This window comes from Limanda limanda, chromosome 1, assembly GCF_963576545.1.
Source record: "Limanda limanda chromosome 1, fLimLim1.1, whole genome shotgun sequence".
Taxonomy (NCBI): domain Eukaryota; kingdom Metazoa; phylum Chordata; class Actinopteri; order Pleuronectiformes; family Pleuronectidae; genus Limanda; species Limanda limanda.
The window spans coordinates 35,288,822-35,310,382 of record NC_083636.1 but is presented as its reverse complement, the minus strand read 5'-3'; the positions used below and the strand labels follow the sequence as shown (position 1 = coordinate 35,310,382).

At 44.8% G+C, this 21,561-nt stretch overlaps 3 protein-coding genes across 3 annotated transcripts; all 3 read right to left on the bottom strand.

The window, feature by feature from the left end:
* Positions 1 to 446: 446 nt before the first annotated feature.
* Positions 447 to 6,574, bottom strand: LOC133009811 (inositol polyphosphate 5-phosphatase K). The gene is made up of 12 exons (XM_061077357.1): positions 5,943 to 6,574; positions 4,732 to 4,839; positions 4,459 to 4,567; positions 4,241 to 4,357; positions 3,671 to 3,846; positions 2,879 to 2,990; positions 2,631 to 2,740; positions 1,757 to 1,967; positions 1,494 to 1,631; positions 1,348 to 1,413; positions 1,157 to 1,261; positions 447 to 917 (listed from the first exon to the last, which is right to left on the bottom strand). Exons 1-12 carry the CDS (start codon positions 6,572 to 6,574, stop codon positions 447 to 449), a joined length of 2,355 nt encoding a protein of 784 aa, XP_060933340.1.
* A 3,447-nt stretch (positions 6,575 to 10,021) lies between these two features.
* Positions 10,022 to 11,944, bottom strand: smtna (smoothelin a). The gene is made up of 7 exons (XM_061075703.1): positions 11,858 to 11,944; positions 11,647 to 11,722; positions 11,437 to 11,565; positions 11,292 to 11,349; positions 10,590 to 10,710; positions 10,322 to 10,473; positions 10,022 to 10,169 (listed from the first exon to the last, which is right to left on the bottom strand). The coding sequence occupies exons 1-7, from the start codon at positions 11,942 to 11,944 to the stop codon at positions 10,022 to 10,024; spliced, it is 771 nt and encodes a 256-aa protein (XP_060931686.1).
* A 3,863-nt stretch (positions 11,945 to 15,807) lies between these two features.
* On the bottom strand, positions 15,808 to 20,519 carry slc35e4 (solute carrier family 35 member E4). The gene is made up of 3 exons (XM_061074648.1): positions 20,495 to 20,519; positions 19,039 to 19,649; positions 15,808 to 17,040 (listed from the first exon to the last, which is right to left on the bottom strand). The coding sequence occupies exons 2-3, from the start codon at positions 19,628 to 19,630 to the stop codon at positions 16,517 to 16,519; spliced, it is 1,116 nt and encodes a 371-aa protein (XP_060930631.1). The 5' UTR covers positions 19,631 to 19,649; positions 20,495 to 20,519; the 3' UTR covers positions 15,808 to 16,516.
* Positions 20,520 to 21,561: the final 1,042 nt, after the last annotated feature.

The following is a 21,561-nucleotide window of genomic DNA, read 5'->3' as shown; positions in this document are numbered from 1 at the left end:
TATTTCACACATTTTTGTTGTAACACAAAAACCTACACAAACCCACAAACACACTCACTCTCCCTCCACGGTGAACCATGAGTGTTTCTGGTCCGGAGTCATTATGATAGGAGACAGTTTACAAAGATCCGTATTGCTGTCGATAATAACCGCTCACATCCATCACAGGTTTACTCTGGTTTCACATTCAACAATGTAGTTTACGTATGATATAGCTTATGAGTCTATAAAAGCACTTGTTGTCGTCGGGCGTCTGGGCTCAGCTTCCAGTCCGAGATACACATAGTGTATGAGATGATGGTCGATTCAGAAACAGAACTGCAGGGCTACAATGTGGAATGTTTGCAAACTACATTAGGAGTCATTGCTTGTGCTGCTGCTACGAGCACAGAGACAGTGTGGGGTCACATCAGACTGTTCCTGCTTTCAGTAACTGATCTTTATTTCTACGAAGTGTCCGTTTCCCCGGCCTTCCCGATGTGTCTGACCCCTGTGGGGCTAACCTGAGCTGGTCTGTGTTCACCTAAGATGGCAGCGATGAGGGCCTCTGGTGCAGTCACTCCACCACCTGGAGACACAGGACTGCGAGGACTGAGCGGACTGATGGACGGAGACTGCACAGTGTTGGGGGACACCAGCCGTTCCTTCTTAGCAGTGGAGCAGGGAGAGCGGCTTGGCGTCTGTCCGTCTTTGGAGCGAGGGCAGAGGCTGAGGCCCTGTAAGGATGGGAGGGGGTTGGAGGAGAGAGTCGGGACCGCCGGGCTGCGGCTGCGCCGGTGGCGATGATGGGCTTTTCCTGTTTTAGGACTTGGGCTACGGGAGTTTGGAACCAGCAGGACGAGGGTGCTGTCGTCCTCTGAGCTGACTTCAGAGCTGTCGGAGCGCTGCATGGTGGGACTGTGGACTGGTATCCTGATCTGCAGAGGATGGAGGATTCAAACGGAATAAACTTCATTAGCAGGGCTGCTAACAGGAAGATTTGACTTAAGTAACAGAAGACGTCACAAAATGTAGAAAAGTTACAAGCTGAAGTCAACCTTCAAAATATGACAGTACAAGTACAAATTAATTATGAACAAAATGTACTATCAAAAATAAAACTACCCACGATGCAGCAGAATGTACATTTTTTTGTTAGAAGCAGTACTTATTTTACCTGAACGGGTGTTGACAATCCAACGATACTGTTCATATTATTGCTGTAGTAGCCCATGAGGTATTCACAATCGTCTCGGGGCAAATCTTCCTCTGAAAACGTCACCTGGGAGAGAAAGAGAGAGGCAAAGAAATCAGCGTGAGCTCCGCTGTGGCACAAAATACATCAGAGAGCTTCAGTATGTGACCAACCTGTGAAACATGCTCTCCCTTGGCCCACACGTACGCCTGGTAGTCCTTGTGATGTCTGAATCTGACCTGAGAAATGAAGAACGTAACTGTAACATAACAAAGATCTTTGCAGGAGTGAATGTGGATTTTAATCAATGAAAGATTACCTTATATATTGCTACCCAGTCCCACGAGCTGCGCTGATAAGTAGATGCATATGTGAATCTGACTGTAGCATCGGAGACTTTACACCACTCCTTACTGACCTGCAGCTCCACCAGGGGCACAGCCACCTTGAATGGGAACTAGAGGAAACGGGATACAAAGAGGAATAAATCCTGAACAAGAATCAAACTGCGCAAAGAGAAGATGTGACTGAGACAGCTTGCTGCCGTATGATTGAGAAAAATGTGTCAAAACAGTTTCTCACATCCAGGGAGAACAGGGCAGACACAGGCTTGTGGTCGCTGATGGTGTAACTCATGTGACTTCGGTACGTGTGCTGCGTCACTTTAGTTGCCCCTCCGAGCCACGAGGTCAGACCCCGCTGCAGTGCTGCATTGTGGGAAGGGACCGGGGAGCCGGTGCGTCGGAGGCGCCAGAGGATGCGATCCGTCCAGGCAGGTTTCCTCTTCTTGGTACTGACACACACAGAAACAAGAGAGACAGAAGCTCTATTATGCCTCACTTTTAAAAAATAAACATACTTATTGTCATGGAAATTATTGAACCTAACTGTGCTCTTCTGAAATGTAACAAAATCATTCTGTTCTTACATAACTATGCTCGAAGTTCAGTTGGAATGACCTAAAAAACATCATTATATAAATTCTATGTAATGTTTGCGTCTGCCTGATACCAGGAAACATATGTTAGTTTTCACATAGATGTCCTTGTAACTATTTGATGTTCAGCCTAATGTCTATACACTTAGGAGAGGGGGAGGCATTTTGCCTCTTATCTGACATGGTCCAACCACTGAACTCGTCATGCTCACATGGTATGGGAAGATGACATAGTACCCTTCATCTGTGCATTTAAGCCAGCACCTCTCTCTGCCAAATCGTCAGACCTTCGATACCTGCAGTGGTGTTGAAGGCTCTGTCCCACTTGGCCAAGTGCTCGCTCAGAAACTCTGCTTGTATTCAAATCTATTCTCTGTAAATAGTTTTCTTGACCATTAATTAAATACTTTGATATCATTGACTTGATCACTCAGTCTGATGGTCTATTTCCTCACCAGGGAATTAAATACAAATTCCCATCACACTTATTACATTTGTGATGGAGGTGACTGAACAAACCTGGTGTCGTACGTATGAGTGCCCACATCAAACTTATAGGTCGGTGGGAATTTGAGTGGCCCCTCTATGAAGCCCTCCAGGATGGGCTCTGTGTTTTTAGCCATGTTGAGCTGTGGAGGTTGATGACAGGAGGGTTAAATATGCACTACAGCAGCGCCCTCTGTTGGTGGAGGTGTGCGAGACAAACAGGTGGCATGAAAAGCCTTCCAGAAGAGCCCCCTCTGTGAACAAGGGGGATGTTTCCTCACCTGATCCCGCTCCCACAGAAGAGGCAGCTTGTTGCTGTCGATGGCACATTTCACCACATGGATGTCGTAGTCTTCGATACGGAAATTTAGATCTCCAAACCAAAACACCACACTGGAGGCAGGGAAAACACACGAAAAGACGTTTTACTTACTCGAGATGCATGAAAAACAAATAGGGAGACTTATGACCTTTATTACATAAGATAACCTCCTAAGATTCATTAATAATTGGTGAAGGCAAATTCAAAAAATAAAACGTAAATAAAAACATTGCAGCCTGGGTGTAAAAAGGTTTGCGAAACCTCATACATACATTTAAACAGCTTTCAATTAAAACCATGCCAATTTGTGTCAAGTTTTATTTAAGGCTTGTTACCTTCTTGAGCGAGTCAGATTTCTCAAACCTTACAAAACATGGATACTTTAATGTACTAGAATCGCACTCAGAACAAAATTGAAATAAATAGTAAACGTGGCTGGTTTAAATCATCAAGATCCATTAACTATTCTCGGGGAAACCGATGAAAATATTTTTAAAAAACACCCAATTTGGCTGTTAAAGAGAGTGAAAAGAAAATCCTGGATCTGCCCCAAATTGAATCAGTTCTTCCCTGACTCCCACCAAACAACATGACTAAGTTTTGTGCTAATCCATCCATTAGTTTTTGCATAATTCTGTTCACTTACGCACAATAAATGACTGTCGGACATGTATTTGTCAATGAAAAGCTGACTAATGGTGTGCACTTTCTATGGGTGTTAAAAAGATTGTGTAAGATTTTCGTCACCCACTCGTGGTCCAGTACACCAGTGGCATTGCCGCCTTCAAACTGCTGCTGCTGCAGGATGCTCTCAAAGTCCTCCATCCGCTGCTCCAGGTTCCTCATGTGAGCTGGCAGGTGACAGTTGAGGAAGCACAGCGGGTGTCCGAACACCGTCATCCTCGCGCTGACACCCCCTTTATTCCCCTAATGGCAAGAGGATGAGACAAAAATACATGCTGTCCTTATTCACATTTAAATAAACACTGATCGCATGTATCAACCAGATCTGTGTTCGGGGACAAGGTCGTGTTTTCATGTTTTGCTGCCTCGGAGTCAGAGAACCGGAGAGCCAGTCAGCCCGCTGCTGCACTGCCCTCAAAGAGAAGGAGACTGCACCAGCAGCAGCCAGGGGTGATGCTGACATCAACACGCACTGGAAGGTCACACGCTGACATATGCACCCACACGTGCGTGCGTCTGCCGGCAGGAGGGAGCGCGCACGCCACCTTTCAACACCCCATCCCTCCCAAAGCCCTCTTACTGAACCCACCACACACAATAAATCTCTGAGCAGCTCTCTTCGATGTGCAGCACGTACCCAGTATCCCCCAAGTCCGGTGCGTGTACTCTCCGTCTGCACGCCTCGGAGGAACGGAAGATGGCAGAATTTAGAGAAAACCAGCAGCAGCACTCCCTGCATTCGCTGGGACGCCACCTAACAGATGGGAGGGATGAGAATAACGAATAAGCATTTCATGGCACAAAAAGGGGGTCAGAGTAAAAAGAGATCTAAGGGCAGCAACATCTTTAACTGACCAGAACGTATCCAAAAGGGCTGAGTGTGTCCATGCACAGCTCGCTCCACTGGTCCGAGAAAAGAGCGTCCTTCAGCCTCTTGTTGATCATGGAGTTCACCTCCTGGAGTCTGGACGGTGCCAGAAAAGCAGAGTCACGTCGTGAAACAAGTGAGGATGAAACTTGGTGAAAAGGGCCGTGATGTGTAATGGGAGCGGATGGAAAACGAACACAGATGACTGAGTGGGCACCGTGTCCCTGGCACCGCTGAGTCTGCCGGGAATACTTGCTTACCCGATGATAAACACGTCGACGCTCCCATCTGTAACATTTGGTCCGAACAGGGAGGTGATGTCATCCGGCGGGACAGCTGAGCCCACGTTCCATGTGACGATGTACACCCTGTCAGGAGAGGAGATGGTGGAAATTGCTGCATTAGATTTAAATTGTGTAGAGGGTGAGAGAGAGGATGTAATCCTCAGGGATGAAGCTTTCATCAGCCTCTCTGTATATGGAAAAAAAAGATAAGCACAATTAAGCACCTCTCTGTACTTCGATGATGACTAAGTATTTCACGTGTGTGCGTGTGTGTGCGTGTGTGTAGGGGTGAGAGACAGAGATGGCTCTAACTCTCCTACAAAACTGAACAATCAGCTACTCTGTAATAACACATATCAGGCCTGTAGCTTTTTTATTTTTATTGGTGATTCATCTGTTCGTCTTCTCAACTAATTGTTTTGTCTTTAAAATGTAAGAAAATTGTGAAGAGGTGACTTTGAATATTCAATTCACTAGTAATCAATTTAAGAACTGTTTTATTTGTTATTGTCCTTTATCAATGTTATTGTATATTTGTGTCTAGTTTTTGCTGTTTTCAGTTTTATATGTTTGATTATTACAGTTTCAGCTGCTCGATGACTTGTGTGTATTAGTCTAACACAGTTTTACATCTGTTCATTCTTACTTATCAGCTTGTCAATCATCTGTAGAGCACTTCACTTGCATGTGGTGCGGTGCTATACTAATAAAGTTTGATTGTATTAAATAAACCCATTGTTACTGGTCTACAACTTTCTATATTAACCTGAGACATATGTGGCTATATATATAAGAGGCTGCTGCCGTCCCAAGACCTTTTTTGAACATTTTGACCTTCGTATAAACACAGGTCTACCAATTCAAAAGGTTTTTACAAGCTGACATTGTTTATGGCTGAGGAACAACAGAAGTATAAGCCTCTGGGACGGCTGCCAAGCAAATGTGGCCGTTTCGCCCTGTCAGATTCATAAAGCTCTTATTGAACTGTGCCGCCTTGATTCATGTGTCATGGTCTGGCTCACGTCAACATCCTACCCTGGCACCGAGTGTAAGGCAGCTTCTGTAACTTCTGTGCAAAACAGGGATCGGCACAGTCTCAGAGGTAAAAGCACAGAATCGTTTAATCTGACAGAAGCTCCAGTAGGTCTGATAAAGTGCTTTAATCAACGTGTTAATATTTGTCTCACCTGAAGTCATTGTTCTCTGCTTCTGGCTTCTCCGGCTGCACTTGGCTCTGTGTTGGACACACGGGTGAGGGGCTCCTCTGTGGCTGACCCCCGAGGCCTGGTTTGGGGCTGAGGCAGGCGGGTGGGAGAGGGCTGGGGGAGGGACTCAGGTAAGGCTGGCTGGTGTAAGACTGAGGACTGTGGGGACTGTGGGGACTCTGAGGACTGTGGAGCGGGAGGGAGGACTCAGTCTGCGGCAGGACGTTGGCACTCTGAGGTCCTGGGATGTAAACCGGGATCAAATCTATTTCCTTGGAGGGGTCCGCTGAGATCCTGGTCGGCTTCGGAGCAGGTTTAGTCCCGAGGGCGGTCGGTCTCGGCCGACTGATGCTCGTCAGCGGCGGAGTGGACCCAGTGCTTGTGTGGCCTGATTGAGACGGTTCTGTCACTCTCACGGGTGGAACAGGGGACTGGATGGGGCTCAATCCAGACTTTGGTTTGCTGATGACCTCCGGCGGGCTGATGAGAGCTGGCTCCTGAGTTGCAAGCTGTGGAGGGAAACCTGGACCGGCTGCGAGTAGCACACAGGGTCCCGGCTGCACTTCGACCCCACATGGGTCAGTGCTGATCTGTTTGTGCCGCATGCGATCCATCGACCTGGAACATGAAATATGTTTTTAAAAAACAACACGACAGGATTCATTTGATTGCGAGAAGAAAAAACAAGATAGTGACGCTCGCAGCCAAAAGGACAGGAATGACTTTTGTGTAATTTATTTTCTTCTGCCGTCACAAAACCTCTACTTTTATCAGTGCAACAGTGACGGATGTGGTCTCTTTCTCTGATGTTCCAATGAGCAGGCCACAGAGCTGAGGAACTAACGTGAAACCTTCGTAACCTGGTCATTTTGGGATGATATGAGCTTGACTCTGGTTTGATCTCTTTCTCTCACTTCAAAGAAACGGGGGGGTATGCATGCAATTGGAGGATGAGAGCTGAAGATAGACAGAGGACATCAGACAATGTCAACAGATCCTGATAGGTCACAAGATAGAGGATATGCCTCACATGACAGGAGGACATGGAGCCTCCCACCATTTTGTTTACCCCCCCACACTCAGAAATTAAACACCTCTTTTAAAGTATTCATGACATGCAAATGAAAAAGCTCTTTGTGTCTGGAAAATCCACCTGACCACAGTTCTGTAAAAATCTGCAAATCAAAAGCAGGGAATGGAAACGGTCCGAGTTTGGTATTACATCTACTTTTAAAAAAAGTGGGAACTTTCAGAGCTTGAATACCTGAGGACATGTGGGCCTGATTCATATTTTATAACCCAGTGCATTGAGGCTGCGAGTCTGAATGACAGCTCCGTTATCTCCCGTCTGGGACTGAGCGGCACCACAGTGAAAACACCACCACCAGGACCGGCGCTGCGGTGTCTCACAGGTCTCCTGAAAACACGTCTTACCTTTCATGCGTTTGTCTTATTTCCAAGGTGAACCGCAAAGGTGATCTCAGTAACGCACCGAGGGGCGAAGCATCAGTCTCCCTCCAGTCAACGCGACAGCAGAGAGAGAGAGGGAGAGAGAGAGAGAGGGAGAGGGAGGCGAGGGCAGGGTCGGTTGTTTTTCCGGTTCGGGGACACACCGGCTCCGGGGACGGATGGGACCCGTCGGTGCCGTGGACAGCGGTCGTCTCCGTCACGGTGCACGGAGCCGCTCCTCCGCCGGGCTGTCAGGACAGGAGGAGGCTGGAGCCGGGCTGTGGATGTGTGTGCACCGACACGGCAGCAGCTGATTATTCCTCATCCCACTAATCATGTGCGTCTACGGCAGATGGACGGAGCGGCGGTGCGCGTTTCTGCCAGCGGCATCCCGCCCGCACGTCCTGCACACCGGCACCGTACCCACAAGCCACCGGGCGCGCTCCCGGTGCACCCCCATCCCCTCTCCTCTCTCTCTCTCTCTCTCTCTCTCTCTCTCTCTCTCTCTCTCTCTCTCTCTCTCTCTCTCTCACATCACACACACACACACACACACACATGCACGTCTACCTATAGTTGTGAGGACACACGTTGGAATGATGCTTTCCTAGCCCCTTACCCTTAAATCCCAACTAAATGCCTAAATTTAACCCTAAACCCTGACCTGAACCTTATTATAACCCTAACCATCACAGCTAAATGCCTTATCTTAATCTTAACCCTTGCCCTAACCTGAACCTAAACCTAATTATAACCCTAACCCTAAAACTAAGGACGGAGAAACAACAAAAAGACGTCCTGTCTAGTACCCCTGAGCAAGGCACCTTACTCCCCCAACATCTGCTCCCCGGGCGCCTACATGGCTGGGTTAAAAGCAGAGGTTAAATTTCTGTGTGCTTTTGCATGTCTGTGCATGTGTTTGGGACAAATAAATGTATCTTAATCTTAATATTGATCTTAAATGTCCTCACAATGATAGTATTGAACCAAAATTGTCCCTCACAACTATAGATAGATACGATACTTCTATCTTAGTGAGGACACTCATTGGCATAATGCATTCCCTAGCCCCTTACCCTAACCTTAACCATCCAAACTACATGCCTAGCCCTAACCCTAATTCTAACTCTGACCCTTAAACCAAGTCTTAACCCTCAACCAGCCCAATGAAAAAGTGAGGACCAGTCCTCACTCTGCAGGGTCTCTATGCCTAAAATGGTCCTGACTAATATATAAGTACACACACACCTATGATTAGAATGAACTGATCATCTGTCCCATATCAGTGACGCATCAATCTGGTAACGGTGCGTCACTGATGGGGAGAATTGATCAGCATGATTATAAATTAAGCTTCACTCACGAGGCTCTCACAGGGCTCAACAACACTGACACCATAATCAATCTAATGCGATCAATAAAACAACCACAATAAAACAATCTGTTGTTTATTTGCATTTGTGGTAGTACGTTGTAAAATTACCTTTTGCAGAGATTGTGTTGAAAGTATGTTCATTAAATGTACATTTTGAAGCATCATGTAAATATTGGGAGTTTTGTCCTGATTCGTGATGTCCCCTTGTGATGCAATGCATATTTTCAGCCTCAAAATTGTTTGGACTACTATTTAATGCAGTGGCTCTACTCAATATACGCAAGTGTTTTAGGATCTGCTTATTTATAATTAAAAGTCTTAAAATAATTAGTTATTGAGCAGGTTTTCATTGTAAGTTATGGATATGTCCATGAGTCTGTGTGGAGAGAAGTTGGTGCTGAAGCTGCCCTATTAAAGGAGCATTCCAGCTAATAAAGTTGTGGGCCTCAGAAAGGTTTGCAAGACAGGATTTGTGTTAAAAATCTCAAAACCCCTGATGACATCACAAGGGTCATTATCAGACCCTAAACAACAAAAGATACAGAAAACTTCATAAAAAGGACAAAATTGGAAAGTGGAATTACAAAAGCAAGTTTTTTCAGGCTCTTTATTCATCGTGTTAGTGGAGTGCCCATTCATTCATCCCATATTCATTAACCACACATTTAAACCACTCACACAAGGTGTTGGTGGATATGTTTCAAATAAAACAACACCATATATTCCCTCCAATGCACTTTTCTGACTATATTATGTAATATGAATTATGAATTTATCCGTGAACAAAACATCTGATATCTCAAGAGAAACTGCGTAATAATGAAAAGGATACGTAGTAAATCTGTCTTGGCCCTCTAGGGCATCATCATAACATTTGCGCCCAGATTCTCACTTGGCCCTGACTGGGATTAATGCAGATGTGTAATCTCAGTGGAATGTACTGATCCTAAGCACCAGCTGTCCACTGAGAGCACACAGACAACCATAAGTCCCTGCCAACACACCCACACACACACACATACACAAACACACAGTGCAAATACTACACGTTAGGCACTTTACATTCAGGATCGTATGGGGCATCAGAGCTGAACACTTCAAACACTTAACCTTTTACCCCTTAGCAAACTGACAAGAGTGCATGATATAATCTTTTGACCTCATCTTGTGCTATAATGTGTGTTTCAATTGAAATCCCATCGAGTCATGCATGGCTGTGTCTGAGTGTTCAGGGAGTCTACGGCCGCTTTTTGGTCTTCACCAGGCCTTTCTCCACCAGGCAGCGGTAAAACTCCTGGATGTACGTGTACACACACTTCCAGTCGGGCTCTTTCATCCGGACTAAATCCTCAGGGTCCAGCAGGGGGGGGCAGCCTGCGAGCCTCCTGCAGGCAGAGAGCGAGAGTCAGTGACAAACGACTCGAGGCAAACAATGACACAAAACTGTAACGCCACTTTGTCCTTATTTGCGATTTACTACCAGAGCTCATTCCAGACAAGATACATCTCAATGGTCATATAAGGAGTGAGCGCTCACTCTGCAGTGTTGAAAGCCAGCTGGAAGTTTTCCCTGGGCTTGTTGGGGTTGAGGATGGAGTACTCAAACGCATCGGGGAAGAATCGGTGCACTAAGGCGCAAAAGGCGATACCGTCTTTCCAGCTTGAGGAGAAGTTTTGGATTTTCACCCCCTGTTACAAACACCAGAGCGGAGTCAGTTTAGGAGAAATAGTGGAAAAGAGTGAGCCATAAGGGGCAGAGCTATGTATAGCTCCACAGGGCAATAAGAGAGTCTGGGCATATTTACCTCATATGGCTCTGTTTTGGCCCTGCACCAATCCAGAAGCATCTGTTTGACATTTTTAGCGTTGGGTACTGCAGCAGCAGCAGGACATGTCTGGACCGGAGCTGCAGCAGGACTGGTCGTGCTGAGGAGAGGACACGAAGATATATCACAGATATTCAGGATTTAGCAAATGCTACTTTAAGCAGAAGAAACATTTCTCCCTTTTGGGTGAATGAGGTCACTAAATAAATATACAAGACGACTGCGATGGATTAAATTTGTAATGTAGTAAACAAACAGCTACGGCAACTTCAGTTTTAAAAGTTGCCAAACAATGAAATTCCTGAGATGGAGAATGATTAAGAAATTGTCAGAATGAGAAGGTTTCCTTTCTGTTTGTGTTGAGCTGGTAACAAATCAAGCATTGCTGTATATATATGACCCATTGACCAGATTCCATGATGCACATGTCAGTTGGATGAAGGTTGGATTACATGGCAATTGGTTATTAAAGTTGCTGCAGTACAGTACTTTCAATTTTTTTTGTATGTGTTTGAAAAAGTGCTCAAAAATTGTTAATAAAAGTTGTGAAAAGAAGCTGAATTTGTAGGAGCGTCTACCTGAATCCTTTCTCTGTGCACGTATGTTTTTATAATAATCCTTTTTACAGTTAAAGCAAAAACTGACCACGCAGAAATGTTCACTTGCTGAAATGTGACTCACCTGCCTCCTGTCCTGTTGAAGGGAGCGGAGGCTGATGGAGAGGACTGACCTGTCGGTTCTAAAAAGAGAATATCAGTAACAGTCAAGTATAACATATTCAGAGGGCACAGAGGTGTCAGAGATTATCTGTAATAATCTGACTCACTGTTTGTTGACGGCTGCTGGTTCATGGACGCTCTGCCTGTGCTAACTGCTGAGCCTGTCTTCGCTCCTTTGCCGAGGCCCTGCTGCCTCAGGTCCTGCTGCCTCGACCCCCTCTCCTGCTCCCGTTTATCTGATCACAGACGGTTGGAGAATTTAGAAAGCAGGCAAAGCCTCAGGGGAGAATGTGGCCCATGGCGTCCCCAGCTTTTACCTCTCTTTTTCTTCAGCAGGTCTCTTAATGCAGCACGAATCATTCGTCTCTGGTCGAAATCTGCTGCGTCGTCCAGCTAGAATAGTAAAAAAAAAAAAAGGAAAACTCTAGAGTGACAAGATATTAATTCTCATCGTGGCCTTCAAACACTTTGGTCATATGATCACCACGTTTCCATGACACGCTGGTGAGAGATCAATCGTTGGCTCACCATCTTGTTGAGAACCTCTTCATCTTCAACAGCAGCCAGCTCCTCACTGGTCACTGCAGCCGATCCACCGTCTGTTTTTTCCTCCATGTCTGAGAGTCAACACCCATAAACACACTTGACGTTTTAAAAAGTTGACTCTGACTTTTCTGACATTCAAATGGAACAACTTGGATTCAGAAATCAAAACATTCATCAGGACTGGATGTGTCTGAATCACTTAAACAGACCAGATAGTTCTCCGGTGTTTACACTGAATAACCCCACAGAATGAAACCCTGCATCTGTTCTACGTGCAGTCTTCAATATAAACAGTTTTGTGAGTCTTAACAGAAACATACTGAGCGGCCATGCAAAAGAAATGTGTTTGTCTTAGCGAAGTAGCGCTCAGTGTATCTCAGCAACAGGCTGAGTGCAGCAGAGACGGAGCAAAAGCACGTACAAATATAGTAATGTAGTGGAACGAGAGCATTACGACAAGGATCTGATAACAGCGTGAAACTATGTGCTCAGACACAGAGGAGAATGAGATGATTCAAAGCTTAAAAACACAAGATTTGGAACAATAATGCAACATAAAATGTGGATTTAATGGTTGTGGTTTTGTTGGCCTGATGAGGTGCAGTGTCACTCACCTGTTGATGGGGTCTTGTGAGTCTTTGGGCTCCTCAGAAGTCTTCAGCGCACTTGTCTTGCAGGGTTGTGAGAGCTGAATTCTGACATCAGACCTCTCACCACAGCGCGGGATTCCTGTTTGGAGAGCGAGAGGAGGTCGCACACGAGAACCACCCAAGATGGGAAGAAGGTGCAGGAGGAGGAGGAGGAGGAGGAGGAGGAAGAGGAAGAGGAAGGAACACATTAGGTCCAGGTCCATCAGTCTCGCCTCCTCTGGCCACTGCATCCTGGATGGATGATGTCATGTGAAACTTTATCGGACCTTCCCTCAGCTACACTCTCTGTTTTTTTTAGTTGTTCACACATTTGGCTTGGTCACAGTTCGTTTGAAGGAGTCGGCTGCAGGAGAATAATTTAGTGAGAAATGAAGGAGTTAACAAATGGAAAAACTCTGAGCGCTGCCTTATTCAGGCAGAAATACTGACCAGTGAACTTTGTTTAGAGACAAAGGAATTTGTAAAAATGAACACACACACACACACACACACACACACACACACACACACACACACACACACACACACACACACACACACACACACACACACACACACACAGAGAACTAGCTATAAGTTACAGAGTGTCCTTACATCAGGACAACCCCCCTCAGTCTGTCTATGCAGGTGGTGAAAAGGAACATTTTGTCTCTAGAGATCTCGGGACATTAGGTCTGTCCTGTCTGTCTTTTGCCGCCTTTGTAGACGTTAGTATTTTCTCCTGTTGTATAATCTGTCCTCATCTCAAACCACAGTGGCTAGTGGCCCTAAATGTCTTGCCCTTAATGACACTATGACATTTTCTTAAGTAATTGCTTGAATAAGGCAGAACTGTTCACTCTTCATGAGGAAGACATATGAAATCATATGATCCAGCCCACGAAATAAAAGTTTGCTAAAGTGCAGGGTTCCTCCACATATCATCAGTCCTGTCTCCAAAGCAGAGGAGCAGATATATCAGAAATCCTATATATACAGTCTATGCAGAAATCAGATAAACTGTGCCACCCGGTGGTGAAAATGCATAACAGCTTCAAAATAAACAATTGAGCTTCGATGGGCTTTTTTTTGTCCAAGGTGAACAATTCCAGGATCATAAAACTGGAAAAGCTTAACTGGATTCAGTCAATTTTTTTTCTCAATAATTTTCTTCCTGTTCTGATAGGAGAACATTTATTCTGTTTCAATAAATAATTAATCATATAATTTTTATGAATTAAATATTTACAAAAACCAAATCCTGCTTTTCTGTGATGATTGATTTTTTCTTTTGTACCGTTGGTCAGACACAACTGCTATTTAAAGATGTCATCATGGGCACCCATACCTATTTCCTATTATTTTAGACATTTTATATACAAAACAGTTAATAATTTGATAAACTCGCTGTCAATTTTGCTGACAATAATTGTCACTTTAATATGTCATCAAAACGTAACTGATGCTTTATTTTCAAATTAGAAATTGCTTTGAAATGTTGAGATTAATAAACATTGGTGTAAGACATTTACAGTAATGAGGTGTGAGACAGTGGTGTTAATTCATGTAAACAGCAACTCTGACTCAGTTATGAGGTGTTTGTTATTGTTTATTGTACCAGTCAGTTTATTTGTATTCAAGCAATTGGGGATCATGTGAATGTCCATATCTTGGCCTCTAATCAGAAGCATATACTCTTGCCTGCTGTTGGCCTTCAAAGTATTCCCAAACAGTTCAACAAAAAAGAAAACAACGAGAGATTGGTTCACTCCTTCCTCTTCTACAGTGTTTCCAAATAAGGCATGAGGCAAAGTTTCATTCTTGAACCAGTGTAGCTTAAACCAACCATATATTACTATAAAATACATAAATATCATAAAATAACTATTTACATCCAACTAGCTTTGCAAACAATCAAAAACCAATATATATATATACACAGGAACCGTAGGCTCTGAAGACACAGGCGTCTTCTCACCATGTCAGTGCAACTGTTGCTTCGCCCCACACTCATTATTTCCTCAACATGAAGTCCATGAGACTTGCCCGACACCAGACTGAGAGTTTAAAACTGAAAATGAATTTAAAATACGTGTTTTAAAATATGCTGATATCTGTGCTCAAGTGACTCTGTTGACACATTAAAACCAAACATCCACAGGCTGGTTTAGTGTGGTTGTTGAAAACCTGCCTGCTCTCCATCCAATAATTAATAATAAACAAACACAGGGGCATGAGGTCATATTTAACAGATGAGGTATTCAATAATGTTAAACCCACAAAACCAATCATCAAACAGCAAAATAAAAACACTTCATATCTTTCTTACATTTTCCACTGACTGGGGATTAATTAATAAAAAGGTCCAAATATTAATTCTCAATTACTAACAATGCTCAGGAAAAGGAAATTTTAAGAATGGCACTATTGAAATACATTTTAAGTCTTTGATATATATATATATCAACTAAAGATCTTTCACTGTACAATCCTACATAAAGTTATTCTTATGGCAAAGTATACAGAGGGTATGACATGTGGCAAAAACAAAACACACTTAGAAGTATGGCTTCGTTGTTGTTGTCGAAATGAACTCGACATGAGTGACGACCATGTTTCCTCACAGAAAGAACCAATTACAACACTGATAGAACCAGTATAACAAAAAATAGCTTTCAAAGTAAACATTTGGCATACCATATATGTTGGAGGGAGTATGAGGGACGTCCCCGATCACCAAGCAGTGGCATGCTTATCATACCTGACTTTTTCCTCTAGAGAGGTATTGAAGAGGCTAGAGCAATCGATGAATTCACGAATGCATGTAAAAGACACTTGAGAACAAAAAATGTACAGCATTATTAAGCCAATGATTGCTATATCCACTAAAAGGGGGTTAAAATGAAAGCACATACAGGAGAGAAAACATAACACTGTCCAGCAGGAGTCAGCCTTTTGTCAAGATGTGCTGTTAAACCAACTTTGTGTCGCTTGCAAAACCTACACTCAACAGACGACAGTGGCGAGGATGGAAGAAGCTACCTGAAAGGTCAGCTCGGTCGTCTCTTTTCTCGTCACCCTCAGGGGAAAGAGTGAAAGCTAAAGTGGAGTGACACTCCTTAGAGAACTCGTGGAGATAATTATCAAGCTGCGGTAAAAGACGGGAGTAATTGGACTAATTCTACCGGGAGAGACCTTCCTCTTAAGCTGGGAGGAGAAGAAGATCTCGGCCTTAATTGGGCAGCGACAGGCGAGATTCAGAGGGGGGGGGGGGGGGGGGACAAAACACAGAGCTCAGGCCTCTTCTTAAAAAATGTGCTTAAGTGGAGGAGAAGAGGCGTCTCATTGCACAGAAATGTTGGCTTTGACAGTTGTTGTAAATTTCGCCTTCAGCAAAAGGTTTTAGCCGTAACAGCAACAACTGCGGTGTCTCTATTTGACAAGCGTCCTGCATCACATACCAACAAAAACATGAAATCAAATGTTTTAAAAAAAGCTGCCGAACAACCCCGGTCCCCTAACATGATAGGGCCAGGTGAATGTCAGGTAAAAGTACCATATATATATTTTTTTCTTTCTTACTAAAAATAGTGCCCACTCTGAGGCTAACAATGTCCACGTCAGCCACCGAGAATCCTTGATTAGAGCCCTCTGCAAATGAGACTATTTCACAGTGTAGTGTGAGTGATGGTGTGGATACCCTGTGAGGTACTGAACAGTTGAGTGTGCTCTTGCATGCATATACCGACACAGGTTAGGTACAGATGAAGGAGGGAAGTTAACCATCACCGTGAGAAATAAAAGGCAAACTTCTCTTCTCTGAGGCCTGGAGTTCTGTGTGACCAGAGGAGAGATAAATTGGAACAGTGTGGAAGTTAAAAATAATAACGTTGAAATAAAAGATCTGTAACATCATCAGTGTTAATGGCCTTATAAGGTCACACTCCCTCCAGCCAGGGTTTTTAGCTTTTTTTTCCCTTCAGCATATTACTCTCTCCTTCATCCTTTCACCTCAGTCCATCTTGTTTTCTTCTTTGCCGTCTGATCTCTGCTGATGATACGTTGGTTCAGATGCGCAAGATTCCTCTCTACATGCACTGTGACCGTCCACCTGTCCGGACCCTTTCGCTTTGGCCTTATGTGCGTCAAAACAGCTGACGATAAACTCAGAGTTCTGATAGATGAGCATGCCGGAGAGCGTCAACACCACTCCCGCGCAGCTGAGGGCGGACAGCTCGCTGCCGAAGAGCAGCTGGGACAACAGCAGGTTCCCCACCACGCTCAGGTTGCCCAGGATGTGCAGGGTGACGGCCGAGGTGAGCGTGATGACGCACGAGCTGGCCAGGTTGTACATGACTGAGCCCAGGCAGCTGAGCAGGATGAAGACCCACAGGTGGCGGTCGTAATGCATCGGCGATTCCATCAGAGTCCAGTTCTCACAGGTCAGAGCTGCCACACTCAAGATGCAGAAGCTAGGAATGGACATCATGTAGAGCAGGAACACAGAGTTGATTTTCTCCTCCTGAAGTAGGATGCCTGTTTTAACAAAGACACATACACAGATGTTATAAACATGACTCTAATGGAAAAAATATTGAGACTTACAAAACACAAACACACTCTTCTGGGTTGAGGTGATGAAACAGAAAGTTATGGGTTTTCCGAGTCAAAATAACAGCAGCAGAAATGGAATAATGCAAAACTCCTGTTTGAAAAGTATAAAGTGCCTTCATGTCTGGACACACATCTTTATATGAAGGTTATATATATATATATATAAGGTAAAGTGGTGAAGCAGCTCTAAAGCTTTTCACAGACTGTAAACACAGACTGAGGCATTAACTCCTTTCGCCTTTAACCTTAAACACATCTGAAGTGTGTCAGAGAAATAACCTGAGGGGAAACTGTTAACAACAACAAGCGAGAGAGGATTCAAATAGATCTTTGAAACTTGACACAACATCGCAGAGCTAGATTGGATCCTCAGGATTGATTTTAAGTGTTGGTCAGGATTAAAAATAAAAGAAATGTGTAGCAACTTTCCTTTGCTGGACCTCGTTGTTAAATTCTGCTCCAAAGCAGGTCATAATCTTCCCTCCATGTTCTTTCTCATTAAGGCTTTGTATTAAATAAAGCAGGTAACCTTATGAACTCATCTGCTAGTAGCTATAGTAAAGTATTTGGGGATTTAAAAAGATAAACCTATGGATTCAAGCTCTGTACCTCGAGGTCCGAAGTAAGTAGCTCTGAGCGAACATGAATATCTGCTCCTGTATTATGTAACTAATTAAAGAGGGGGCCTCATTATATTTTTAGAAAGTCATATCTCATCTTTCTTCTGACAACTACAGTGTTATTAAGACTCATGACATTAAAGAGACTAATCCACTGCACAGACGCACATATTAAAGCAACTACGACAACAAATGTGTCCTTGAGAGCGGAGAACATTCGATGCATGATAAGTGAAGGCAAACCATGTTAAATCAATTCCAGGGAGTCTCTTTCCAAGAAAGGTTCACGTCAACTGTGGCCACATCTTCAGTCTCACCATGTGTTCAACCTCTGTCTAGGAGGTCATGTTATCATCCCTGTCAGTTTGTTTGTCTGACAAAGGGATTTCCATGAAACTTGGTAGAAGGATGGGACACGGGCCAATAAATAACTTATTCAATTTTGAGGTGGATTCAGACAAATGGCTGGATCCAGAAGATTTTTTCAGATTACTTTCATGGAAATCCCTTTGTCAAGAAAATGTTGCGAGAATTTTCATAGATTCTCTAGTGAATAATTCATGAATCTTGGTGGGAAAAGTTGGATATTTATGGAGAACAAGAGTGTGGACGTTGGTGTAGCTTGGTTGAATTTAAGGGTGTTTGTTGAAGCCTTGGCAGAGGAATGCACTCTACTAACATTACTAAACTCCATGGAGTCCTGTGTACATGTAATAAACAACAGATAAACTTTCAATGAATTTCAAGATGAGGTCTCTGGGCCACTCCGTTTGTTTTGGTATTTTGAAAACCGGAAATTAGTTGGTAACAAAGAGAATCTTGAAAAAATACTTTAACACTGAATCTATGCTGGCTTCCATGAAGATTGCTTCTCGAAGCAGCTGTTACAAAAAGTTCAGGCCTTCTAAAGACTCCAGTCCCTCATCAAACAAGAGAAGCACTCATGCTCAGCTGATCAGCATGTCATTTGGATACCCGGAAACTCTGGCCGTTATATCTCATACACACATACACATGTTTTATTATGTTTCCTAGGTAACCAGAAAATGTGCAACTGTGAAATTCCAGCGTAATGCGTGGGTGTTACTGGACCCAAGAGTGATTCAAGGAAACACTCAAAAGTTCCAGGACCACAGACCGCTGTGGCGTCCGGGGGAAAACACTAAAATATCCTCTGATGTCATGAGGAATTTTTCCAGTTTAAAAATAATTTGAACTACGTCGGAGGATTAGTTTCTACAGCCTGGTGTTGACCTACAGGACAGAAAACAGGGAACTGACCCAGTAAAGAGATACTCACTCTGCTGAATGGACTTGACACCCCTCAACATGGTCGCAGCAAACACAAAGAAGCAGCCGGTCTGGTCGTACTGGACCTCCCCCATGATGCTGAAGGAGGCTCCCAGGCAGATGGGCATCATGGCTGTGTACTTGAGGATGTGATGGTGCTTGCCCAGTATCAGGGCGGAGATGGCGAGGGTGAAGAGCGGAGTGGTCGTGTAGATCATCTGTGCAAACGACAGCTGGACCTGGTTCAGGCCCATGTTCCCGAAGGCGATACTAGCGCAGAATGTCAGACTCAGCAGAAACACCTTGCACTTGGCGTTGGTGGTCAGCTCCTTCTCTCCAGCACCTTTCTGGTGCATCACCCGCAGCTTGATGAGCCCGTAGTCCACCACGATGGCCGTGAGCATGTGCAGGGCGGACAGCAGCAGCGGGTACCTGAAGTTGTACACGGCGAAGATCCATTTGTTGAGGCTGGAGATGGTGGTGCCCGTCACCAGCCACACGATCACAGCTGTCAGCAGGTGGAGCATCTCCGCGGGGGGCCGCCTCCTGCCTCCCTCCCGCAGAGTCGCCTCGCGTTTGGAGAAGCCATCGGCGCTGATCATGCTCGCATCATGGTCCTCCCTGAAAGGCAAACACATGTTGAATCCGCGGCTCTCGACCCAGACTGGGAGGTAAACATAGCGGGGAGAGAACAGCCGGTTTCCTCCTCCTCCTCCTCCTCGAGGCTGCGACGCTTTGTTGTTCAGCAAAACCTGCATCAGCCCAGCGCCCGCCCACAGACACGTGTTTCCAGTTTGCATGACGGACTGGTTGTGTAACTTCAGCCCAGGTCGTGCTGGAACAGGAAGAGAGCAACACTGGAGGGTGACGACCGGGGCGGGCTGGACAAATAGAACCAAATCGCTCCTTCCTCTCCAGAGATTGGTTATAACCGGTTTATTACCCTGGTACAATGCACCAAACACCCCCCACAGCAGAGTAATAGTAAACAGCATAGGGGCTACAACAACCCCACTGTAACCGAATACCACACACACCAGTGGGTGCAGTTCACTTGAGTAATGGTTTGGACCTCTGCTTTAAATAGCATCTTTACTTCAGGTCCGGAGATCCTGAGATTCCCCATTTCCCCAGAAACGACACAACAACACAAACACGGTGCACCACACTTTCTGTCAAACGGCGGAGAACCGGCATTTTGCTTGTTTGCTAAAATTCAAAGACGTGGGTGAGGCGGGTGAAGCTCGGCTGACCTCTGCCGAGGACTGCCACCGAACACCGGGCAGCCGAACCCGGGTTTCTGCCTCATGCTAACGTTAGCATAAGCAGCTAGCTCCCGGTCCGGTGGCTACAGCCCTACAACAAGCCGGCCAGCGGCGGCTGTTATTCCCGGTGTTACCCGGGGTTAGATCCCGATCACCGGGGGACACGTCAGCAGTCTCCCCGCTGAGCTGAGTCATCTTTACCTTGTCTCACTGACGAGTCCATTGACCGCACTGACGGCTGCATCACCCCCCCTCAAAGGAAAGAGTCTCCGCCGCTCGGTTACCGCGAATCAACTGTCAGCCGAGCCGAGCCAAGTCGAGCCGAGCTGCAGCGGACGAGCTTCGCCGTGATTGGCTGGTGCGTTTAAAGAGCCACGACACTTATGCGACGTGCAGCGGTGTTTGGAGCCTTCAGCAGATCGGGAATCATCATCATCAAGCGACACGAACAAGCAGCATGTAGCACGATACTAACGGTGCCCTATAGAAGAGGCAAGACTTAAAGGGATAGTTCAGCCCAAAAATGAAAACAAATCCCTCATTATCTGTTCCCCACTGTGCCCATCGAGGTTAGAGTCAACAAAACACTTCTCAGAGTTTCAGGGGTAAAAAGTGTTGCAGCCAAATCCAATTCAATTGAATTAAACGGCGACCACTTCTTTATGCTTTAAACGTAATAAAACAACAGAAAAAACATAAATTGCCTCAATACTGCACCGGAGTCTCCGTATCCCGACATTTAAATTCAACTCGAAACCACGACATTTCCATCACCCACGTGCACATGAATGCAAACTTACTGTAAACCAGCCTGTTACAACTGAAGCTTTCTCAATGAACTCTGGAATCCTGGAGACAAAGCAAACCAGAAGGCTGATGATTATTTGCATGGTTTATTTTAAATTACCTACTTTTTAAAAATCTTTTGGAACATGTATGGATCAAACATGACATTAAGAATTGTTTTTATTATGGAAATAATCTTGCGACCCTCTAGGTCCCGACCCTAGTCTGGGAACCACTGCTTTAGTGCCCTGGCTTTACTTACTACACATTTTCTTAAGACTCATTTCCACTTCCTTTTAAAATAAAAGAGGAGCTGTGGTTCATTACTCATAACAATTGTTGACATATCCAATATGGAAACGTGCACATGGTTTATGTATGTATGTCTGATTCAATCAAGTGAAAGTATAAATCATTGTACATGAGGAACCTGGAGGCAAAAGGAAACATGTAACAACTCACTTACAAATCAATGTCAAACT

Excerpts from the sequence above, each read along its gene's own strand:
- LOC133009811 (XM_061077357.1), bottom strand. The coding sequence starts at position 6,574 with ATGGATCGCATGCGGCACAAACAGATCAGCACTGACCCATGTGGGGTC. Across the intron at positions 1,968-2,630 it reads ACTCATACGTACGACACCAG|TACCAAGAAGAGGAAACCTG; the intron begins GTTTGTTCAGTC and ends TGTGTGTGTCAG. Across the intron at positions 1,262-1,347 it reads AGGGAGAGCATGTTTCACAG|GTGACGTTTTCAGAGGAAGA; the intron begins GTTGGTCACATA and ends TTTCTCTCCCAG.
- slc35e4 (XM_061074648.1), bottom strand. The coding sequence starts at position 19,630 with ATGATCAGCGCCGATGGCTTCTCCAAACGCGAGGCGACTCTGCGGGAG. Across the intron at positions 17,041-19,038 it reads TGTCAAGTCCATTCAGCAGA|GCATCCTACTTCAGGAGGAG; the intron begins GTGAGTATCTCT and ends TTGTTAAAACAG.
- smtna (XM_061075703.1), bottom strand. The coding sequence starts at position 11,944 with ATGGAGGAAAAAACAGACGGTGGATCGGCTGCAGTGACCAGTGAGGAG. Across the intron at positions 11,723-11,857 it reads AAGAGGTTCTCAACAAGATG|CTGGACGACGCAGCAGATTT; the intron begins GTGAGCCAACGA and ends TTACTATTCTAG. Across the intron at positions 10,170-10,321 it reads CTGGCTTTCAACACTGCAGA|GAGGCTCGCAGGCTGCCCCC; the intron begins GTGAGCGCTCAC and ends CTCTGCCTGCAG.